This window comes from Macaca thibetana, chromosome 8 (genome assembly GCF_024542745.1).
Source record: "Macaca thibetana thibetana isolate TM-01 chromosome 8, ASM2454274v1, whole genome shotgun sequence".
Lineage (NCBI taxonomy): Eukaryota > Metazoa > Chordata > Mammalia > Primates > Cercopithecidae > Macaca > Macaca thibetana.
In genome coordinates this window covers 100150154-100174908 of record NC_065585.1, presented here as the reverse complement: position 1 = coordinate 100174908, position 24755 = coordinate 100150154, and the positions used below count along the sequence as shown (strand labels likewise).

At 41.3% G+C, this 24755-nt stretch overlaps 1 protein-coding gene and 1 non-coding gene across 3 annotated transcripts in view; both read left to right on the top strand.

Annotated features, from left to right (window-relative positions):
- Window positions 1–18164, top strand: part of FNTA (farnesyltransferase, CAAX box, alpha) — a 31607-nt gene extending 13443 nt beyond the window's left edge. Inside the window, exons 4-9 of one of the 2 annotated variants that reach the window (XM_050800419.1) lie at window positions 767–871; window positions 2986–3112; window positions 9770–9918; window positions 15501–15563; window positions 17088–17259; window positions 17537–18164. In XM_050800419.1, coding sequence (XP_050656376.1) covers window positions 767–871; window positions 2986–3112; window positions 9770–9918; window positions 15501–15563; window positions 17088–17259; window positions 17537–17659 — 739 coding nt within the window. In that variant the 3' untranslated portion in view covers window positions 17660–18164. Of the gene's footprint in view, window positions 1–766; window positions 872–2985; window positions 3113–9769; window positions 9919–12824; window positions 15472–15500; window positions 15564–17087; window positions 17260–17536 lie in introns of those variants that run through there. The other variant, XM_050800420.1, reaches the window with a different exon arrangement.
- LOC126961961 (U1 spliceosomal RNA) lies at window positions 4873–5032 on the top strand. The gene has a single exon (XR_007728536.1). It is a non-coding gene; the product is annotated as a U1 spliceosomal RNA (small nuclear RNA).
- Window positions 18165–24755: the final 6591 nt, after the last annotated feature.

Here is a 24755-nt window from a genome sequence, read left to right as displayed (position 1 = left end):
GGCATGATCTCGGCTTACCGCAGCCTCTACCTTCTGGGTTCAAGTGATTCTCCTGCCTCAGCCTCCCAGGTAGCTGGGATTAAAGGCATGCGCCACCTTGCCAGCTAATTTTGTATTTTTAGTAGAGACGGGGTTTTTCCATGTCGGTTAGGCTGGTCTCAAACTCCTGACCGCAGGTAATCTGCCTCTCAAAGTGCTGGGGTTACAGGCATGAGCCACCGCGCCCGGCCACCTTTCACTGTTTTTACTAAAAGGGCTTGATTTCTTCCAGTGACCAGATAGTCGTATGAATTTGGACACTCACAAGCAGTTAAATTGTTAAATTTTTTTTTTTTCTTTTTTTTGGGGTGGAATCTCCCTCTGTCGCCCAGGCTAGAGTGCAGTGGCGTGATCTTGGCTCACTGCAACCTCTGCCTCCTGGGTTCAGGCAATTCTTCTGCTTCAGCCTCACCGAGCAACTGGGACTACAGGCGTGCACCACCATGCCCAGCTAATTTTTTTTTGTATTTTTAGTAGAGACGTCGTTTCACCACATTGGCAAGGATGGTCTTGAACTCGACCTCATGTGATCTGCACACCTTGGCCTCCCAAAGTGCTGGGATTACAGGCATGAGCCACTATGCCTGGCCTATATAATTGTTAAATTATACAGATTACCTGACAAAAATTTATCTAACTCTATTGCTGACTTTTAGCTGTATTTGACATTGTTATTAGGCAACTTCTGTGGAATAATGCGACTTTGGATGTTTTATGTTTGCCCTAGGCATTTCCGGAGAGTTCTCTTAAAGTCACTTCAGAAGGATCTACATGAGGAAATGAACTACATCACTGCAATAATTGAGGAGCAGCCCAAAAACTATCAAGTTTGGTAAGTTTGGAGTCTTGCCGTGTCTCCCAGGCTGGAGTACAGTGGCGTAATCTCGGCTCACTGCAGCCTCTGCCTCCCAGGTTCAAGTGATTCTCCAGCTTCAGCCTCCTGGGTAGCTGGGATTACAGGCACATGCCACCACACCTGGCTAATTTTGTATTTTTAGTAGAGATGGGGTTTTGCCATGTTGGCCAGGCTGGTCTCGAACTTCTGACCTCAGGTGATCTGCCAGCCTCAGCCTCCCAAAGTGCTGGGATTACAGGTGTGAGCCATCCTGCCTGGCCTAGAATTTTATTTAAAAACTACGACTCTAGCCAGGTGCAGTGGCTCATGCCTGTAATCCCAGCAGTTTGGGAGGCTGAGGCGAGCGAATCACTTTAGTTCAGGAGTTCAAGACCAGCCTGGCCAACATGGTGAATCCCTGTCTCTACTAAAAATACAAAAATTTAACCAGGTGTGGTGGCACGCCTGTAATCCCTGCTACTCAGGAGGCTGAGTCAGGAGAATCACTTTAACCCGGGAGGTGGAGGTTGCAGTGAGCTGAGATCACACCACTGCACTCCAACCTGGGTGACTGAGTGAGACTCTGTCTGAAAAAAAATAAATAAAAAATTAAAAAACTAAAAACTTTACCATTGTAGCCTCTTGATTACAAGATTGTTGTATTTCTAAGAAATTACATTATAAAATAATTGGTTTAATGAGAAAAGAGATTAAATGGAGAGTGTCATACCCTCACTAAAGTTATTTACCCTGTGGAATTAAGGTGCTTTTTTGTAAAAATCTGTAGCTATAAAATTCTGACATCACAGGCATTAGTATTTGATTACATCGTGTTTTTGCTAAAGAGAAATTGTTTTTCTTTTCTGGATACTGCAGACAGTGTCATTAGCACTTCATCACCCACTGTTATGTAAAACACAAAACCACTCAAAGTAGCTGCTACAGAAAGCCCAGCAGTTTTTAAATTGTTGTACATTTCTAGTTGTCCATTCTGTTCGTTTTATAACCAGTATAATACAGGTAATGCAAATTATGTATCCCAGTTAACTAATCACTTTTATTAACTTGTAACTATGAAAACTTATGCTGTAACATAAAGCCCTGTAATTCCTTAAATTGGAGAACATCAGCGTGGACTTTTTCTTCCTCAGTTTGATATCCTGGAGGATCTGATTCTTAGCTTTCTAAATTACTGAACTCACCAGCAACCTGGAAAAATAAAATGCAGGTAGTGTTCATTGACTTGGAGGATTTCTAAAATAAATTTGGAAACCTTCTGTCTAGGCTTTTGTTTTTGGTAGTATCTTGTGTTAATCTGTAAGACGAATTTTTAAATTTTCGAGGCATGTAGAATAGTCATTAAGCATTAAATCCTTCCTTTTTTCCTATTATTCTGCTCACTTTTTGTTGAATGAATGTTATACTCTAATAGATTTTTTAAAGATCCATTTTGAGAGAGAGTTCACTAACCATATAATTCCCTCATTCAAAGTATATAATTCAGTGTTTTTTAGTATATATACAGATCTGTATAATCATTACCATAGTGAAGTTTAGAACATTTTCACTAATAGAGTTCTATAAATATTTCAGCCAAAGAAAAAAATGGAACCCAATATAAAATAAGCCTTAAGTGTTTTCCTAGTACAGAAACTCCTCTGTTGACAGCTTGCAACTTGTCATAGCTACTTGCCGGTGTAGCAGTGAATTCAGTTCTGCCCACTAATTTGTAGACTGAGAAGCTGCTTGTTTGGTGACACTTTGCACTTAGGGAAAATTGATAGGTGTTTGTTAAGTAGAGAAACTTACATATTTAATAAAATAATAGCACATTTTATCTTGTCTCTCATTATACAATCTAGTAATGTTTCTGAATTTTTTGACACAATTTCATGGTTGTCGAAAGATACTACCAGATGTAGTTTGAGATAAACTATCTGATTTTTTTTCTATTTTTTTTGTGTGTGTGTTCCTTTTCTCTCCAGTAGAGTGTTGAGAATTAGAGACGAATTTTTGTTTGTTGCATATCAGCTTTACAACATGTGCTGCTGATGTTTTAGTTCTTGGGTAAATTAACACAAAACTTCTCTCCCTTCTTCTCTGGGCTTTAGGCATCATAGGCGAGTATTAGTGGAATGGCTAAGAGATCCATCTCAGGAGCTTGAATTTATTGCTGATATTCTTAATCAGGATGCAAAGAATTATCATGCCTGGCAGCATCGACAATGGGTTATTCAGGTATTGCCTTTCTTGTACAGTGTTTGTCAGATTTTTATTTTTATTTATTTATTTATTTATTTATTTTTTATTTTTGAACTAAATTACTCTTAAAGTCTGTTTGTAAACCAAAACACACGCATATGTAGATCATTGCACACAATGTATAATAATTAAAAATTATTGGCCATGTTTGGTGGCTCATGTCTGTGATCCCAGTACTTTGGGAGGCCAAGGCAGGAGGATTGAGTGAGGCCAGGAGTTTGAGATCAGCCTGGGCAACAAAGTGAGACCCCCGTCTTTACAAAAAATAGAAAACTTAGCCAGGCATGGTGGCGCACACCTGTTTTCACAGCTGCTTGAGAGGCTGAGGCAGGAGGATTGCTTGAGCCCAAGAATTCGAGGTTGCAGTGAGCTATGATTACACCACTGCACTCTACCCTCGGCAACAGAGTGAGACCCCATCTATTAAAAAAAAAAAGGGAAGAATTATTAAGGTAATTAAAACCTGACATCCTTCATGTTAGCCAATCTTAATAATCTCTTTGGATATGGTACATTTTTAGTATTTTTTAGATTGAATTTGTATCATATTTGCTAACAAATTGAGTATAAAAAGTAGCATATTTTTACTACAGATGTATTATTTTAACTAACAGGTAAATATAATATACATTAAGTTTTTTTCATATATAAACTTTGGAATATGATTTTACAGTAACTTAAATAAAACTTAATAAAAGTTAAGTTTTAATAAAAGTAACTTAAATAAAAACTTAATTTTATTTCTACCCACATGTCAAAAGTTTTCTGCTAAATCCTGAATAGAATAGTTGTAACTCCCACTCTGGGTATTTTATTTATTTTAAACAGTTCTAGTATTGTTTCCTGTGAATTTTTTCCAGGAATTGCTACTTTCTGCACTATTCATTAGACCAAGAGCATTTCACCAAATATTTAAAACTTGAAAATGTTTAAACTTTTCCAAATTTGATTAAAGGGATAATGTATTCTAAAGGTATTCAATATTTTTACTTACTTCTGAAAAACTTAATCACATAAAGGCATACATTTTACACATACAGCTCTCTCCATCTACCACAGTAGATTAAGACATAGAACATAACCAGTATTTTTGATTTTGTTTTTTTTTTTTTTTTTTTTTTTTTTTTTGAGATGGAGTCTCGCTCTGTCGCCCAGGCTGGAGTGCAGTGGCGCGATCTCGGCTCACTGCAAGCTCTGCCTCCCGGGTTCACGCCATTCTCCTGCCTCAGCCTCCCGAGTAGCTGGGACTACAGGCGCCCACAACCGCGCCCGGCTAATTTTTTGTATTTTTAGTAGAGACGGGGTTTCACCGTGGTCTTGATCTCTTGACGTTGTGATCCGCCCGCCTCGGCCTCCCGAAGTGCTGGGATTACAGGCGTGAGCCACCGCGCCCGGCCCATAACCAGTATTTTTGAAAAGCTCCCTTAACTGACATGCTTCTTACTAAAATTATCATAAAAGATTCCTATGAGAAAGGATTCCAGAATATCCCTTAATTGTGTTGTAGCTTATGCATTTCTATTTATTTTATAAAGTGTACATAATTGTCTTGTTTTCATATTTGATATATTACGGTTTTATATGTTTCCAACATAATTTTTAAAAGGTAGTGATTTCAACTATAATGAATTCTGAAAACTGAACAGAGAATCTGTTCTATACATTTTAATATGCGAAATAAAAAGGAAATAACTTGTCCCAAGTGGGACATATATACATCCTTTAATTCATGTGAGTTACTTACCTGGCAGGGGAGATGTCATGATCTCTAAGGTGGTTTTCCCAGGGCAAAGCATACTTGTTGCACTCCGGATATGTTGACCCCTGCAATTTCCCCAAATGTGGAAAGCTCAACTGCATAGTTTGTGATAGGAAGATTGTGTGGCACTTTCTTCTGGTCTTCACGATTTAAGAGCAGGTTTTCTCTGTTTATTTTTATTTAAAAAAAAAAAAAAAGCTGGGTGCGGTGGCTCATGCCTGTAATCCCAGCACTTTGGGAGGCCGAGACGGGCGGATCACGACGTCGGGAGATTGAGACCATCCTGGCTAATACGGTGAAACCCTGTCTCTACTAAAAATACAAAAATATTAGCTGGGTGTAGTGGCAGGCGCCTGTGGTCCCAGCTACTCGGGAGGCTGAGGCAGGAGAATGGCATGAACCTGGGAGACGGAGCTTGCAGTGAGCTGAGATAGTGCCACTGCACTCCAGCCTGGGCGACAGGGAGACCCTGTCTCAAAAAAAAAAAAAAAAAAAAAAAAAATATATATATATATATATATATATATATGTGAGTCAGTGGTTCTCAAGCAGCAGTGATTGTTCCCCCAGGGGACATTTTTGGTTGTTAGAACTTGGGGCATGTTGCTCTTGGCATCTATTGAGTAGAGGGCCAGGATGCTGCTAAACATCCCAAAATGCACAGGACAGTCCCCCACAACAAAGAATTATCCAGCCCGTACTCTCAGTAGTGTCAAAGCCAAGGAACGTGGTCTCTTTCTATATGGAAAGCTGTTTTATCAATATTTCAATTATTTTCAATGAGGATTTAATGAGTTCAGCATAGTCTTTGATGACCTAAAATGGGACTATGAGATGGTTGTTTAAAAAATATTTCGTGACATATATATAAAAAAGTGGTAAAATTTTAGTTTTAAACGTTAGTTTTAAACATGAATCATAAACATTCATGGCCTGTATGTCATTGGCATTGACTGTACTAGAGCCTCTTAAGTGAAGGAGTGGAGGACCCTTCTTTGTCCCCAACCGATCACAGATTGGATGTATTTTACTGTATTTCATGTATGTCTCATTTATATAAAATACAGTAAAAATCAATTACTTTAAAAATGAGGCTGGGTGCAGTGGCTCATGCCTGTAATCCCAACACTTTGGGAGGCCCAGGCAAGTGGATTCCATGAGGCCAGGGGTACAAGACCAGCCTGGCAACATGGCGAAACCCCGACTCTACAAAAAATACAAAAAAAATTAGACGAACGTAGTGGCGCATGCTTGTGTTCGCAGCTACTCAGGAGGCTGAGGCAGGAGAATCACTTGAGCCCAAGAGGTCGAGGCTATGGTGAGCTATGCTCATGCCACTGCACTCCAGCCTGGGTGACAAAATGAGACCCTGTCTCAAAAGAAAAAAAAATTAAAAGTGAAATGCAGACACACGCAATACTACTCACCAGTCAAAAGAAGTGAATGATCCATACAGGCAACAACTTGGATGGATCTCAAGGGTATGATCCTTAGTGGAAAGGGAATTCTCAGGTTTCAAACTGTATGGCTCCATTGAGATAATATCCTTGAAACAGCAAAATTATAGATGTAGAGAACAGATCAGAGGTTGCCAGGGTGAGGGAAAAGGGGGTACAACTATAAAGATAGGGGTAGCATGAGGCAGTTTCTGTGTGCTGGAAATCCTGATTGTGGTGGTTATACTATACATGAGATAAAATTGTGTAGATTTATATTCTACCCCCACTCCCCCACCTGTACCACGTACACACAAGTGAGTACATGTAAAATCTGAACAAGGTGAGCAGTTCCATTAACACTAATGTACAGATGTCATTTTCTGGTTTTGGAATTGCACTTTAGTTAGTAAGATGTTTACCGTTTGGGGAATCTAAATGAAGGTTATACAGGGCACTGTGTTATATTTGTAACTTCCATGAATCTGAAAACAAACAGAAACGTGTATAGAAGACCCTACTCCCTGTTTTTCATTATTAGACTCAACAGACATAAAATTGTTACATTGATACAAAAGCTTGTAGTTGTTTACTCTCTTTCTATACTTAGCTTGCTGGAGACTGAGAACAGTGGGAGGACACCAATCAGTGCCCACCTTAGGCACTGGTTCCTGAACTTGACTAGGAACTTTCACAAAAATGTTACTTTCCTTAACGTGTTTATTTCTATGATCACCTGTAAAATCAGGGACTATCATAGGAGATTTTTACGTTTTTGCTGTTATCAAATAAGAAGACTCCATTATCTTTTTCAAAGTGAATGTCCCCTACTTTCAAAGTATTTGTAAGTTTTATCATTCTCCTCTTTTTTTTTTTTTTTTTTTGAGGCGGAGTCTTCACTCTGTCGCCCAGGCTGGAGTGCAGTGGCACCATCTCGGCTCACTGCAAGCTCCGCCTCCGCGCCATTCTCCTGCCTCAGCCTCCCGAGTAGCTGGGACTACAGGCGCCCGCCACCGCGCCCGGCTAATTTTTTGTATTTTAGTAGAGACGGGGTTTCACCGTGTTAGCCAGGAAGGTCTCGATCTACTGACCTCGTGATCCGCCCGCCTCGGCCTCCCAAAGTGCAGGGATTACAGGCGTGAGCCACTGCGCCCGGCCCATTCTCCTCTTTTAAATTATCTTTATTGGTTCTCTTCCCCCATGATTTTTTTAATTAAGACAGCTTTATAATATAAAAAATTTGTATTGGCCAGGTGCGGTAACTCATGCCTGTAATCCCAGCACTTTGGGAGGCCGAGGTGGGCAGATTGCTTGAGCTCAGGAGTTCAGGACCAGCCTGGCTTGGTTGGGTGCTGTGGCTCACGCCTATAATCCCAGCATGTTGGGAGGCCGAGGCGGGCAGATCGCGAGGTCAGGAGATAGAGACCATCCTGACTAACACGGTGAAACCCCGTCTCTACTAAAAATACAAAAATTAGCCAGGCGTGGTGGCAGGTGCCTGTAGTCCCAGCTACTTGGGAGGCTGAGGCAGGAGAATGACGTGAGCCCGGGAGGTGGAGCTTGCAGTGAGCCGAGATAGCACCACTGCACTCCATCCTGGGTTACAGAGTGAGACTCTGTCTCAAAAAAAAAAAAAAAAAAAAAAAAGACCAGCCTGACCAACATGGTAAAACCTGGTCTCTACGAAAACTACAAAAATTAGGCGGTTATAGTGGCCGGGCACGGTGGCTCAAGCCTGTAATCCCAGCACTTTGGGAGGCCGAGGCGGGCGGATCACAAGGTCAGTAGATCGAGACCACAGTGAAATCCCGTCTCTACTAAAAATACAAAAAAAAAAAAATTAGCCGGGCGCGGTGGCGGGCGCCTGTAGTCCCAGCTACTCAGGAGGCTGAGGCAGGAGAATGGCGGGAACCCGGGAGGCGGAGCTTGCAGTGAGCCGAGATCGCGCCACTGCACTCCAGGCTGGGCAACAGCGTGAGACTCCGTCTCAAAAAAAAAAAAAAAAAATTAGGCGGTTATGTTGGTGCACGCCTGTAGTCCCAGCTACTTGAGGGACTGAGGCAAGAATGTCGTTTTAGCCCGGGAGACGGAGGTTACAGTGAGCTGAGACTATGCCACTGCACTCCAGCCTCGGTGACCAAGTGAGACGCTGACTCAATAAAAATAATAGAAATTTATATCTTTGTCCAATTGTGTATATTTCTTTTTTTTTTTTCTTTTTTTTTTTTTTTTGAGACAGGGTGTCTTTCTGTTGCCCAGAGTGCAGTGGTGTGATCATAGCTCACTGCAGCCTTAAACTCCTAGGCTCAAGTGATCCTCTTCAGCCTCCTGAGTAGCTGGGATCTAGGCATGTGCCACCATGCCCAACTAATTTTTTTATTTTTATTTTTGTTATTTTTATTAATAAAAATATTGGGCGTGCCACCAATAAAAACACAAATTTTTGTATTTTTAGTAGAGACGGGGTTTCACCCTGTTAGCCAAGTTGGTCTCAAACTCCTGACCTCAGGTGATCCGCCCACTTTGACCTCCCAAAGTGCTGGGATTACAAACGTGAGCCACCGTGCCTGGCCTGTCTTTATTATTTTTCCAGATGAGGTCTTGTTATGGTGCCTCAGCTGGTCTCGAACTCCTGGCCTCAAGTGACCTTTCTGCCTCAGCCTCCTGAAGCAGTGGGATTGCCCATGAAAGCCACCACTCCTGACCATGTATGCTTCTCTCCATGTATTTTAATGTAATTTTATCATATATGTGCACTTTTGAATGCTACCCTTTTACTTAATTTTCATTTTTGAATGCTGCCCTTTTACTTCGATTATTAATATCGGCCAGGCATGGTGGCTTAAGCCTGTAATCCCAGCACTTTAGGAGGCTGAGGTGGGTGGATCACCTGAAGTTGGGAGTTCGAGACCAGCCTGACCAACATGGAGAAACCCCATGTCTACTAAAAATACAAAATTAGCCAGGCGTGGAGGTGCATGTCATCCCAGCTACTCGGGAGGCTGAGGCAGGAGAATAGCTTGAACCCGGGAGGTGGAGGTTGCAGTGAGCGGAGATCACGCCATTGCACTCCAGCCTGGGCAACAAGAGTGAAACTCCGTCTCAAAAAAAAAAAGATATATTAATATCAAGTCACATCAAATTTATATCTATACTCATTCTCTTACTAGTGAGTTTGTTGGGGTTTTTTTTCCTCAAAATTTTCTTGGATGTCTTTTTGCCTGCTTTCTGTATGTGTCTTTCCAGGCTCTGTAATCAATTTCATACTTATATCCCCCTCTATTTCCTTTACTTGCAGCTGTCACTACTTTCTGAATTTGTGATAAATCCTGTGTCCTCAGTTCCGTCGTCTTTGTTGTTGTTTTTTTTTTTTATTTTTATTGTTCATAAATAATGGGACATTTCTGATTGGATGATTTATCTAAATTTTTCCTTTAGGAATTTAAACTTTGGGAAAATGAGCTGCAGTATGTGGACCAACTTCTCAAAGAGGATGTGAGAAATAACTCTGTCTGGAACCAAAGATACTTCGTTATTTCTAACACCACTGGCTACAATGATCGTGCTGTATTGGAGAGAGAAGTCCAGTTAGTAATCTCCTTCACTTGCTCATTCATTACAAACATGTTTGCATGCCTACCATGTCTCAGGCACTGGGGATACAGCAGATCAAGATCCTACCTCATGGAACTAAAAGAAAGAGGACAGAGTACTGAGTGAAACATATGATGATAAATTTACAAATAATGTAGCATACCTCTACTTCGTTGTATCTTAAGTTTTTTGAAATATTGCTACTGGAGATTGAAAAGAAATCTTAATGTTATGAGGTATTGTTTAAGAAGCTTTATTTTAAAACCATCTCATTAAATTCCGTTGCATTTTAGATAGTTGTCCCTAGATGCCATGTTACCCTAGTGCAGGGTTTGGGGCCGGTAAGTTTTTGTTGCAGGGGGCTATCTTGTGTTTTGTAGGGTATTTAGCAGCATCCTGGCCTTAAAACAAAAATGTTTTCAGACATTGCCAAATGTCCCCTGAGCGGTAAAGTCACCCCCAAATTGAGAACTAGTATACAAAGAGCTATTATTAGAGCTAGAAATTTCTGAATTGGCATCAATTTCTATATTGTATCCATAAACATTAGTAGCCGCGATTTTTTGTGACCTTATTTGTCCATTGTGTGTGAGTGTCTGTTTCATAATTTGAACAGGCTTGTTGTTTTCAGAGCCTGATGAGATGGGAGTTGTGATTTGAGTGTAAACATGTATGAGTGACTATTGGGTGGAGCTGACTGGTATGGTGCATCTCCTCTCCTCCAAGCTCTTGATGTTGCCTGGATCGAGGCAGCTTGCTCTTCTTTTATCTGCTCTATACAGGATTCTGGTGACTTAAAATTTATGAAAGGTTTTAATCCATGTCTCACCTTAACATTCTGCTCTGGGCTTATATCTGGAGCGTGCACTACCCCTCAAGCACACTTTATGTTTTTTTTCTAGTGCTCTCCTATATAAAGCTCTACAGGCATACCTGATTTTTTGAGCCTTGCAGATACTATGTTTTTTTGTTTTTGTTTTAACAAGTTGAAGGTTTGTGGCAGTCTTGCGTTGAGCATGTCTGTCAGTGCCATTCTTTATCACTGCACGTGTTCACTTTGTGTCTCCGTGTCACATTTTGGTACTCCTCAGTATTCCATATTTTTTCGTAATCATTATGTCTGTTCCAGTGATTTGTGATCAGTCATCTTTGATCAGTCATCTATTGTAATTGTTTGGGGGTGCCACAAACTGCACCCATATAAAATAGTGAATATCACTGTTGCATGTGTTCTACCATCTGTCTCCCTCCCCTCAGGCCTCCCTATTCCCTGAGACACAACAATATTGAAATTAAGCCAATTAACCCTACAATGTCCTCTGAGTGTTCAAGTGAAAGGAAGAGTCACACCCTCTCACTTTAAATCAAAAGCTGTAAATGATTAAGCTTAGTGAGGAACACATGTCAAAAGCTGAGATAGGTGCAAAGCTAGGTCACTTGCACCAAACACCAAACTCATAAGAAAGAGTTCTTGAAGGAAATTAAAAGTGCTGCTCCAGTGAACACATGGACAAAATAGCATTATTGCTGATATGGAGGAAGTTTGAGTGGCCTGGATAAAAGATAAGACCAGCCACAGCATTCCCTTAAGCCAAAGCCTAATCCAGTGGAAGCCCTAATTCTCTTTAATTTGATGAAGGCTGAGAGAAGTGAGGAAGCGGCAGAAGAAAACCTGGATGCTAGCAGAGGCTGGTTCATGAGGTATAAGAAAGAAGCCATCTCCATAGCATGGAAGTGCAAGGTGAAGCAGCAAGTGCTGCTGGAGAAGCTGCAGCGACTTCTCCAGAAGATGCAGCTCAGATCACTGATGAAGGTGACTGCGTGTAAACAGAAGGTTTTCAGTGTAGATGAAACAGCCTTCTATTGGAAGAAGATGCCATCTAGGACTTTTCATAGCCAGAGAGAAGGCACTGCTTCAAAGCTTCACACAGCTGGCTGAATCTTGTTAGGGTCTAAGGCAGCTGGTGACTTTAAGTTGAAACCAGTGCTCTATGACAATTCTGGAAATCCTAGGGCCTTTAAGAATTATGCTGAGTCTCCTCTGCCTGTACTCTATAAATGAAACAACAAAGCCTGGATGACAGCACATCTGTTTACAGCATGGTTTACTGAATATTTTAAGCCCTCTTTGAGGTCTATTGTTCAGAAAAATTTCTTTGAAAATATGACTGTTCATTGACAATGGACCTGGTCACCCAAGAGCTCTAATGGAGATGTGCAAGGAGATGCTGTTTTCAAGCCTGTGAACACAACATCGGTTCTGCAGCCCATGGATAAAGGAGTCATTTTGATTTTAAAGTCTTACTATTTAAGAAATAAATTTTGTAAGGCTATGAGCTGCCATAGATAGTGATTCCTCCAGTGAATCTGCGGAGTCGATTGAAAACTTTCTGGGAAGAATTTACCATTCTAGATGCTATGAGGAATATTCGTGATTCATAGGAGGAGGTCAAAATATCAACATTAACAGGAGTTTGGAAGAAGTTGATTCCAGCCCTCATGGATGACTTTGAGGGGTTCAAGACTTTAGAGGAAGAAGGAACTGCTGCTGTGGTGGAAACAGCAAGGAAACTAGAATTAGAAGTGCAGCCTGAAGATGTGACCGAACTTCTGCATTATGACAATACTTGATCAGATAAGGAGTTGCTTCTTACGGATGAGCAAAAGAAGTAGTTTCTCAAGATGGAATCTAATCCTGGTAACGACGTTGTGAAATCACATTGTTGAAATGACAACAAAGGATTTTTAATATTGTAAATATTACCTAAACTTAGTTGATAAAGCAGCAGCAGAATATGTGAGAGGATTGACTCCAGTTTAGAATAAAGTTTTACTGTAAAATGCTATCAGACAGCATCACATGCTACAGAGAAATCTTTTACTGTTGTCTTATTTTAAGAAATTGCCACAGCCACCTCATCCTTCAGCACCCAGCACCCTACCCTGATCAGTCAGCAGCCATCAACATGGAGGCCAGACCCTCCACCAGCAGAAAGATTACGACTTGCTGAAGGCTCAGATGATCATTAGCATTTTTTAGCAATAAAGTGTTTTTTAATTGAGGTATGTACATTGTTTTTTTAGATATGATGCTATTGCATACTAGACTACAATATAGTGTAAACATAATTTGTATGTGCTGGGAAACAGAAAAGTCGTGTGACTTGCTTAATTGTGATAAAATCGCTTTGTTGAACCTTCAATATCTGTAAGGTATTCCTGTGCTGTTCAATATGGTAGCCACTAGCCACATACAGCTATTTAAGTTTTAACCAGTGTGATTATAAAAAATTAAAAATAGAGTTCTTTCATTGCACATGTCCTATTTCGGGCATTCAGTACCCGCATGTGGCTAGTGACTACCATATTGGACAGCACATACAAAGAACATTTCCATCATCCCTGGCAGTTTTATTGAACTTTATTGGTCTAAAGATTGACAGTAGTTAGTGGTAACAAAGTATTTTAAAAGTTGAATATGAAGAGTTTTCAAAATGCAAGCTTATAGCCTTTTCAGAGGCAGATCACTGGCTTCCTATTGCCAAATAGAAACAGAAGTATTTAAAATGTGAAGAGTAGCTGTAGGTATCTAGAATTTACAGGTTGTTAACTTTTTTTTCACTCTAAGCATACACAGATGTACATAATTATTTTGTCATCTTTTTCCTTTTATTACAAAAGTAATACAGTGTAGTCATGGGGGAAATTGTACCGAATTCTATAAAGTAAAACGTCAAAGTCTTTTACTGTTCTTCATCCCACATCCCATTTTCCAGAGTGAGGTATAATTGGGTGAATTTTTCCAAACTTTGTAAATACACTTGCAAACATTTATACACAGCAACCTAATAATAATTATATAGACATTGCCTTTTCACTTAATGTGTCATGGCCCTTTTTCTAGACTATGAGTGCATAGTCTTCTAGTACTACCAATAACAGCATTTGTCAAGCATTTACTATACGCTACTAATTCTAACAGCTCTCTGAGACACTTCATGAAGAACTTGAGGTTCCAGGTAATTCTGTAATTTGCCCAAGAGCACATAATTTATGGGACCAGAATTTGAAGTGAGGTAGCCTGACTTCAAAGTTCATCGGTCTTTTTGTTTGTTTGTTTTCCTAAGAGACAGGGTTTCGCTCTGTCACCCAGGCTGGAGTGCAGTCACGGATCATAGCTCACTGCTGCCTTGAGCTCCTGAGCGCAAGGAATCCTCTCACCTCAGCCTCCGAGTAGCTGGGACTACAGGCATGTGCCACTGCACCCAGCTAAGTGTTAAAATTTTTTGTAGAGATGAGGTCTCATTATGTTGCCCAGACTAGTCTTGATCTCCTGGCCTCAAGCAGTCTTCCTGCTTTGATCTCTGAAAGCGCATGTTTTAACCATAAAAATAGGTAATGCTTTAGTACACATGTACATAAATAAAAATTTAGATATTGCCAAGATGAAATTAAGAATCTTAAATAAGGACCAGCTAAGACCTGCAGGGACATGGTTTCGCAAATAATTGGAAACAAGTCATGTAAAAGTAGTTGGAAAAATACTTTTATCATGTTGAATGAGTTTATTATTACTCTGTGGAAAAAAAAATTTACAGTAACCGCGCTGCAGCAGAACCATGACTACCAAGCTTGTCAGTGACTTACTCATCTGAACAATTATGTGGTGAAGCACGTTCTGTGGCTCCCTTGGGATTTGTAATCGAGTCTGAATTATATTTAATCTGTTTAAGGGGAAGACAAAGGTATGGAGCACCCATTTTGACAGGGAATCACATCACAGTTTACTAGTCATCTTGCTTTGAAATACAAGAAATACGTTGTGTTGATTTTTCATTTTTATTGTCTATGTAATTTCCATGCCATTTTTTAATGATAGCTAAAGATTATTGGGACGTAAGTAGAGCTTAGACTGCTTTTCCAATGTTGCTTTACCAGTAAATGGAAAGTCTTCTTTTAGCTGATGTTTTCTTCAAAAGGAAAATCTTCCATATTATTTAAAGGAAATATTTTATGTTACTTTTATTCCTATTGTGAATTGAAGCTTTTAGATTAGTTTTGTGTCCTTCCCTAGAACTGAATTGACAGCTGCAGTCTTAAGGTATTCTCTGATTTAAATATGACCTAGAGAGGTGCCACAATGCACTAAGAGAGATGCTTACACAAGTGAAAGTGTGTTTCCAAAGTTGCCCCACAATCTTAGTAAAACTGTGTCTCGGCCGGGCGCTCTGGCTCACGTCTATAATCTCAGCACTTTGGGAGGCCGAGGCAGGCAGATCACAAGGTCAGGAGTTCGAGACCAGCCTGGTCAATATGGTGAAACCCTGTCTCTACTAAAAATACAAAAATCAGCTGTGTGTGGTGGCGGGTGCCTGTTGTCCCAACTACTGGGGAGGCTGAGGCAGGAGTATGACTTGAACCTGGGAGGCGGAGGTTGCAGTGAACTGAGATTATGCCACTGCACTCCAGCCTGGGTGACAGAGCAAGACTCCGTTTCAAAAAAAAAAAAAAGAAAAGATGTGTCTCATCCTTGCACTGTTCTTTTAAAATTGTATATATATATTTTTTCTTGCAGATACACTCTGGAAATGATTAAACTAGTACCACATAATGAAAGTGCGTGGAACTATTTGAAAGGGTAAGAGGTTGTTTTTGCTTTTTTTATACAAAAAATGAAGTGGCTATATAATGCATCATGGAGTATATTCCATAATCAGATTCCAAAAGGATAGTAAAGAATTTTTCATTTTTCTGGACCTAAGAGCAGAAGTATAACAGCATTATGGAAACTCTCTGGAAAAGTGCCTTCTGCCCTTCTCTGCACCTGCCAAGTACCTACCAACACCGTTTTCAGAATAATCCACCAGTAAATAATGCCGTTTTAATTGTATTTACGAATTCTGTAGTCTTTATATCAAAGAATGGAGCATACACACACCCAGGCTCTGGTTGGCTCAGGAACACAGTAAAGCAGGGTAGTTTACGGGTAGATTTTGCCAATGGGCAGCCAGCCTTTCTGTTTTCATTTCTAGAGATCTCTACCTTCAGGTTAATCTCAACTAGAAAAGGTTTCACTTGCCTGGCCACTGTCATAACTAAGCTCCTTGTTGAACATAAGAGGTCTTCAAGGAAACTAGGCTCAAAGAGCACAAAATATGGAATCAGTCACCCTTGGAGATGTGTCAGGGGAGGTGCCTATAGTATCTGAAGAGCTTGAGGGATGAGAAGCCATCTCAAGAGAAGATGAGGGCTGGGCATGTTAGCTCACGCCTGCAATCCCAGCACTTTGGGAGGCCAAGGTGGGCGGATCACTTGAGGCTAGCAGGTCGAGACCAGCCTGGCCAACATTGCAAAACCCCGTCTCTACTAAAAATACAAAAATTAGTTGAGCATGTTGGTGCACACCTGTAATCCCAGCTACTTGGGAGGCTGAAGCACGAGAGTTGCTTAAACCCGGAGGCAGAGGTCAGAGTGAGCTGAGATCACACCACTGTGCTCCAGCCTGGGCGACAGAGTGAGACCCTGTCTCAAAGAAAAAAAAGAAACAAGAACATCTCTCCTGGTTTTGCCCTTCACTTTTTAAGATGATTTATTCTGTGTGTTGTACAGTTTAAGTTATAAATGAATACTTTTAAACTTCATTTTTAAAAACTTTTTTTACTTAGCTCTTAATTATCCTTTTTTTTTTGGAGACAGGATCTCACTCAGTTCTCCAGGCTGGAGGGCAGTGGCATGATCATGGCCCACTGCAGTCTCGATCTTCTAGGCTCTAGTGATTCTCCCACCTCAGCCTCCCAAGTAGCTGAGACTATAGGTGCCACCACTAGGCATGGATGATTTTTTAAAAAATTTTAGTAGAGATGAGATCTTGCTGTTTTACCCAGGCTGATCTTGAACTCCTGGGTTCAAGTGTTCCATCTGCCTGTGCTTCCCAGAGTGTTGTGATTACAGGCATGAGCCACTGCACCTGGCCAGTTCTTAATTAACTAATGATCTATGATAAGACTCATGTAATATAAAAGTTTCATGATAGTTTCAGCCTCGTTAATGCAAAATAACTCTCCTTTTCTTGTTTGTGTTTCAGGGTTTATTTTCTCTTGATCTTTCTACTGCTTTTCTTCCTTCACAAAATCAAGTGTTTGTTTTTTGTTGTTGTTTACAGGATTTTGCAGGATCGTGGTCTTTCCAAATACCCTAATCTGTTAAATCAATTACTCGATTTACAACCAAGTCATAGTTCCCCCTACCTAATTGCCTTTCTTGTGGATATCTATGAAGACATGCTAGAAAACCAGTGTGACAATAAGGAAGACATTCTTAATAAAGCATTAGAGGTAAGCTGGTGGGGCTCAGTGCTATTGTTTTTGGTATCTGAGAATTGGTCGGCCCAATGCCACTAATATCCATGTCCCCTTTCAACATCGTTACTCAGAATTCAGTGCAGGGCTATTTCTGGTTAGGGGCAGCATTGATATCACTTGGCAACACAGCCTGTAACTCTTAATAGTGTGTCTCATTTGAATGTGATCTAAGTTAAATTGTATTGGCTCAAAGGCATTTGCCCTTGAGATTGGATTACGTATTACTTTAATTTTTATTTTTCATTTTCAGTTATGTGAAATCCTAGCTAAAGAAAAGGACACTATAAGAAAGGAATATTGGAGATATATTGGAAGATCCCTTCAAAGCAAACACAGCACAGAAAATGACTCACAAACAAATGTACAGCAATAACACCATCCAGAAGAACTTGATGGAATGCTTTTATTTTTTATTAAGGGACACTGCAGGAATTTAAAACGAGAGTGGTCCCTCCCTTTGCCTGTGGTGTGAAAGTGCATCACACAGGTAATTGCTTTTTAACAAGAACTGATGCTCCTTGGGTGCTGCTGCTACTCAGACTAGCTCTAAGTAATGTGATTCTTCTAAAGCAAAGTCATTGGATGGAGGAGGAAAAAAAAGTCCCATAAAGGAACTTTTGTAGTCCTATCAACGTGTAATCTAATCCCTTAGCATCAACTCCTCCCTCAGTGGTACACGCATCAAGATTTGTAGCAGTAATAACTGCGGGTCACTTGTATGTAATGGATATGAGGTAGCTGAAGTTTGGTTCAGTAAGCAGGGAATACAGTGGTTCCATCAGAGCTGGTCTGCACACTCACATTATCTTGCTATCACTGTAACCAACTAATGCCAAAAGAATGGTTTTGTAATAAAATTATAGCTGTATCTAAAAACAGTGTCACAGTAGTTTGATTTTTTAATAGCATTTATATATTATACAAGACATATTGTCTCAGAAAAGCAGTTAGAAAGAAAATACTGCTATAAAACTATAAACTAGAAACATGATGTGTTGGAGGAAATGTTAAAATGTAAATTGGTCAGTTCTTGACTGAAAGTGACAAAATCCACTCAAGGTAGTTTAAACCCAAAGGGTTTATTCAGGTATATAAATATCTCACAGAAGAATTGCCTGATCTTTTAGAAGTACATTTCCCGAACCATACTACACAACTGGACCATCCCATTGCTGCTGCCTGTGCCGGAATCAGGAAACTGCTGGATGAGGAATGAGGAAGCCACAACCCTGGCTGCCAGCTCCAGGACTGTGCTGTCTCTGCACGTTCCTTGCAAAGCACATCTGCTGCTTTTCCCATGTAGTGTGGTTCCAAGTTAAAGGCTCACTGCAGTGCATCTGATTGGAAGGAACCAACAGGATGTCTTAAAATCTTAACTACAGAGGAATCTGGAAAGTGTAGTTTGTAGCTTTCCAGCATGTATGATGCAGGATGCCATGCCAGGAAAGAGTTGGGAGCGGTTAGCAAGCTAGCTTGCTGTACCTGCACTTAATTCAATCTCACTTTATTTATTTTTATATATTGGGTTTTTTTTACATGGAGTCTCACTCTGTCACCCAGGCTGGAGTGCAGTGGAGTGATTGCAGCTTACTGCAACCTCCACTGCCGGGCTCAAGTAATTCTTCTGCCCCAGCTTCCCTACTAGCTGGGATTATAGGCGCCCGCCACCATGCCTGGCTAATTTTTGTATTTTTAGTAGAGACGGGGTTTCACCATGTTGGCCAGGCTGGTCATGAACTCCTGACCTCAAGTAGTACGCCTGCTTCGGCCTCCCAAAGTGTTGGGATTACAGGCATGAGACACCAGGTCCGGCCTCAATCTCACTTTATCTGTAATTTTTGTTCAATGTCAAAGCACCAAAGTACAACTAAGGAAATCATATAGAGTTAAATAGTCATCCTTTCTCAAGATAAATTTAGGAAATAATATTTTAATACTTTTGGAAGAAAATATATGTAGTGAGTGTTATTTCTAACATTTTACATGTTTTTGTTGTTTTTAGAATCCAAAAATCTCAATTTTATTTTTGAAGCTGCCATAAAGTGCCATTTCCATGTAGACCATTTCAAAGGTGTCATAAGGATCAAAAGCTACATAGAGAAGTTCTCACAAGATAGCCATTACTCTCAGCCGGGCGCAATGACTCATGCATGTAATCCCAGCACTTTGGGAGGCCGAGGCGGGCAGATCATTTGAGGTCAGGAGTTCAAGACCAGCCTGGCCAACATGGTGAAACCCCTGTCTCTACTAAAAATTCAAAAATTAGCCAGGCGTGGTGGCAGGCACCTGTAATCCTAGCTACTTGGGAGGCTGAGACAGGAGAATTGCTTAAACCCAGTAGGTGGAGGTTGCAGCAAGCTAAGATTGTGCCATTACACTCCACCCTGGGCAATAGAATGAGACTTAGTCTCAAAAAAAAAAAAAGCCTCAGAAACCGTAATCGGTGACTCAAAACTGATTGGATTTGGGACTTTGGACTCAACAGCTTATACAGACAGCTTAATAAAAAGCATAATGAGGCCGGGCAGAGTGGCTCATGCCTATAATACCAGCACTTTGGGAGGTCGAGGCGGGAGGACTGCCTGAGCCCTGGGATTCAAGACCAGCCTGGGCCCATCTCTACAAAAATTTTTTAAAAAATTATTAGCCAAGAGTGGTGGTGTGTACCTGTAGTCCTAGCAGCCCGGGAGGCTGGGATGGGAGGATCACTTGAGCCAGGGTGGTGCCACTGCACTCCAGCTTTGGCAACGGGAGTGAGACCCTATCTCAAAAAAAAAAAAAAAAAATGCATAATGGAAGTTTATTAATTTACACTTGGGTCACTATGAAGCAGACCGAACAGTTATGTCAGCCTAGCCACTTGGCATTTTTTGCCTGACGTTTAACTGTGTAGCAATTCGTTAACCAAAAGGTTGCTTAGTGAGCACTGAATCAGGTGAGGAGGCTCCGTGACTTAAAGGCAGAATGACTTTAGGCTCTAATCAACCTGAGGGTGATCTCCTAAGGGCAACTGGACACAGGACTTGCAGTGCAGTCATTTCATTAGACCAAAGTGAGGTCTATGGAAAGGCCTGCTAACTCAAAACTATCTGCCTAATAACTGTTATATTTGCATTGGTACAAAAACAGTGGTGGGTAAAACTGCTGGTGCCACAGCATAAAGCAAGGCAGTGGTACTCAGAAAAATGAGTGGCACTCTTGCTTCCCTGCTGTGCATATAGTGAAGAATGTCCTTGATTAGTCATGTATTTTTTTATTCACAACACCCAACCTGTATTTTAACGTGACTGAATGAAAGTATGCATAATACATATCCATATGATTGTCTTGAGGAAAAGCATTTGTGCAGCTGTGTGAGCTGTGGGCTGTACAGGACGCATTTTCATGGAACACCATTTACTTAAACAACAAATACACTGGTTATTCATTCTTGGATGGTTGGTATATAGTCTCTCAAAAACGAATGATGGGCCGGGTGTGGTGGCCCACCCCTGTAATCCCAGCACTTTGGGAGGCCAAGGCAGGCGGAACACGAGGTCAGGAGATCAAGACCATCCTGGCTAACATGGTGAGACCCCATCTTTACTAAAAATACAAAAAAAAGAAAAAAGAAAAAAAAGGCATGGTGGCGGGTGCCTGTAGTCCCAGCTACTCAGGAGGCTGAGGCAGGAGAATGGCATGAACCTGGGAGGAAGAGGTTGCAGTGAGCTGAGATCGCACCACTGCACTCCAGCCTGGGCTACAGACCAAGACTCTAAAAAAACAAAACAAAACAAAAAAAAAACGAATGAAATGAGGCTGGGCACGGTGGCTCATGCCTGTAATTCCAGCACTTTGGGAGGCCAAGGCAGTGGAATCACCTGAGATCAGGAGTTGGAGATCCGCCTGGCCAACATGGTGAAACCCCATCTTTACTAAAAATATAAAAATTAGCTGGGTGTGATAGCTATTCAGGAGGCTGAGGCATGAGAATCGCTTGAACCTGGGAGGCAGAGGTTGCAGTGATCCAAGATCACACCACTGCACTCCAGCCTGGGCGACAGAGTGAGAAAGTGTCTCAAAAACTGTCTTTAAAAAAAAAACCAATGAAATGAGTTTGTCACTTCAAAGAAAACAACTGAATGTTGCCAATGATAAAATGTGAGCTTTCCTTTTAGTTTTTTTTTTTTTTTTTTTTTTTGAGACGGAGTTTCGCTCTTGTTGCCCAGGCTGGAGTACAATGGCATGATCTCGGCTCACCGCAGCCTCCACCTCCCGGGTTCAAGTGATTCTCCTGCCTCAGCCTCCTGCGTAGCTGGGATTATAGGTGTCTGCCACCATGCCCAGCTAATTTTTTGTATTTTTAGTAGAGACGGGGTTTCCTCATGTTTGCGAGGCTGGTGTCGAACTCCAGACCTCAGGTAATCCACCAGCCTCAGCCTCCCAAAGTGCTGGGATTGCAGGTATGAGCCACCATGCCGGGCTAAAACTGTGAGCTTTCAAGTGACAATTTTAGGCCAGACATGGTGGCTCATGCCTGTAATCCCAGCACTTTAGGAGGCTGAGGCAGGTGGAACACTTGAGGTCAGGAGTTTGAGACCAGCCTGGCCAACATAGTAAAACCCCATCTCTACTAAATATACAAAAACTAGCTGGGCGTGGTGGTGCGCACCTATAATCCCAGCTACTTGGGGGGCTGAGGCAGGGGAATCACTTGAACCCAGGAGGCAGAGGTTGCAGTGAGCCGAGATTGCACCACTGTACTCCAGCCTGGGCAACAGAGTGAAATTTCATCTCAAAAAAAAAAAAAAAAAAAAAAAGGTATTAATTCCCAGGGGTTTGGAGATTTTCCTATTATCTTCTGTTATTTCTAGTTGTTTTTATTTTGTTTTAGTGGTTACTCCAGGGGTTACAAAATATTCAACTTTTCACAGCCTATTTAGAATATTTTGTCACTTCAGTTGGCATATGGAAACATTACCACCATATGTCTCCTTACCGTTCACCATTTCTTACATTGAAAGCCCCATCAGATAATTTTATAATTCTTTTTGTATTAAACCACCAAACATAGTTTAAAGAACTCAAGAAAAGAAGGATAGTGAATTGTATTTACCCAGTTATTTGTATTCTCTGTTATTCTTTCATTGCTGTTAACATTCTGTCTAAATAACTTTCTCTTTTTTTGAGACAGAGTCTCACTCTCGCCCAGGCTGGAGTGCAGTGGCATGATCTCGGATCACTGCAATCTTTGCCTCCCAGGTTCAAGCAATTTTCGTGCCTCAGCCTCGCGAGTAGCTGGGATTACAGGCGTGTGCCACCACGCCCATCTAATTTTTGTATTTTCAGTAGAGATGGGGTTTGGCCAGGCTGGTCTCCAACTCCTGACCTCAGGTGATCTGCCTGCCTCAGCCTCCCAAAGTGCTGGGATTACAGGCTTGAGCCACCAAAGAACTTTCTTTTAGCAGTTCAGTTAGAGTAGGTCTGCAGGCTACAAATTCTCTTAGTTTTCCTTCTTCTGAGTTTATTTCAAGGTTATTCCTGAAGGATGTTTTCACTGCATGTGGAATTCTGGGCTTGCAATTCTTTTCTTTCAGCACTTGAAAAACGTTGTGCCACTTTGGTCTTCGTGATCTCAGAGGATAAATTCACTGTCATTAGGATTGTGGGTCACCTAGAGCTTGTGGCATTTCTCTTTGGTTGCTTTCAATTTTTTTCCTTGTCTTTATTTTTCAGCAGTTTGATTTTGATGTGTCTGGGCATGGATGTCTTTGGATTTGTGTTTGGGTTTGCTCAGTTTTTTGAATCTGTAGGTTGGTGTTTCTTTCCCAAACTTGGGAAGTTTTCAGCCATTATTTCTTCAAAAACTTTTTAGTGCTTTCTTTCTCATCTGCTCTAGGATTCTGATGGCATAAATGTTATATCTTTTGTTATGTCCCACAGGTGCCTGAAGTTTTATTAATTTTTCCTTCCTCTCTGTTGGTCAGTTTGGATAATTTCTATTAATCTGTCTTCAGGTTCACTGACTCCTCTGTCATTTCCATTCTGCCATTGAATCTATCCAGTGAGTTTTAAAATTTGATTATTGTATTTTTCTGTTTTAAATGCTTATTTGGTTCCCCTTACTTTCTCCAAGTTTTTTAGTCATACTTCCTTTTCTAAATTATTATTTTTTATTTGTTTGAGACAGAGTCTTACTCTGTCGCCCAGGCTGGAGTGCATGATCTCGGCTCACCACAATCTCCACCTCCCAGGTACAAGCGATTCTCCTGCTTCAGCCTCCTGAGTGCATCTGCCACCATGTCTGGCTAATTTTTGTATTTTCAATAGAGACAGGGTTTCACCATGTTAGCCAGGCTGGTCTCGAACTCCTGACCTCAAGTGATTCGCCTGCCTCGGCCTCTCAAAGTCTTGGGATTACAGGCGCGAGCCATTGTGCCCAGCCCTATACTTTCTTTTGCTTCAAGAATGTTTATAATTGTTTGAGCATTTTCATAATAACTAATGTCTTTTTCTGATAATCCTAACAGTCATTTTATAGTTGGTGACTGTTGATTATCTTTTCCCATGCAAGTTGAGATTTTTGTGATGGTTCGTATGCCTAGCAATTTTGTATCCAGAGCATTTTGAATATTATGAGGCTCTAATTCTTGTTTAAATCCTATGGAGAATGTTGGCATTTTAATTATTGTTATCATTATTTTTCGAGACGGAGTCTCGCTCCGTCGCCCAGGCTGGAGTGCAGTGGCGTGATCTCGGCTCACTGCAAGCTCCGCCTCCCAGGTTCACGCCATTCTCCTGCCTCAACCTCCTTCTCCTGCCTCAACCTCCTGAGTAGCTGGGACTACAGGCGCTTGCCACCATACTCGGCTAATATTTTTGTATTTTTATTATTTATTAATTTATTTATTTACTTATTTTTTTTTTTGAGACAGTGTCTCGCTCTTTCACCCAGCCTGCAATGCAGCGGCGCTATCTCGGCTCCCTGCAAGCTCCGCCTCCCGGGTTCGCGCCATTCTCCTGCTTCAGCTTCCGGAGCAGCTGGGACTACAGGCGCCCGACCCCACGCCTGGTTAATTTTTTGTATTTTTAGTAGAGACGGGGTTAGCCAGGATGGTCTCGATCTCCTGAGGTCGTGATCTGCCCGCCTCAGCCTCCGAAAGTGCTGGGATTGTACAGGCGTGAGCCACCACGCCCGGCCTTTTTTTGTTTGTTTGTTTGAGAAGGAGTCTTGCTCTGTCACTCAGGCTGGAGTGCAGTGGTGTGATCTTGGCTCGCTGAAACCTCTGCCTCCTGGGTTCAAGTGATTCTTGTGCTTCAGCCTCTCAGGTAGTTGGGATTACAGGCATCCACCACCATGCCCGGCTATTGTCTTTTCTTCTTTTTTTTTAAAGTAGAGACGGGGTTCCACCATGTTTTGTTTACCAGGCTGGTCTCAAACTCCTAACCTCAGGTGATCTGCCCTCCCTAAGTGCTGGGATTCCAGGTGT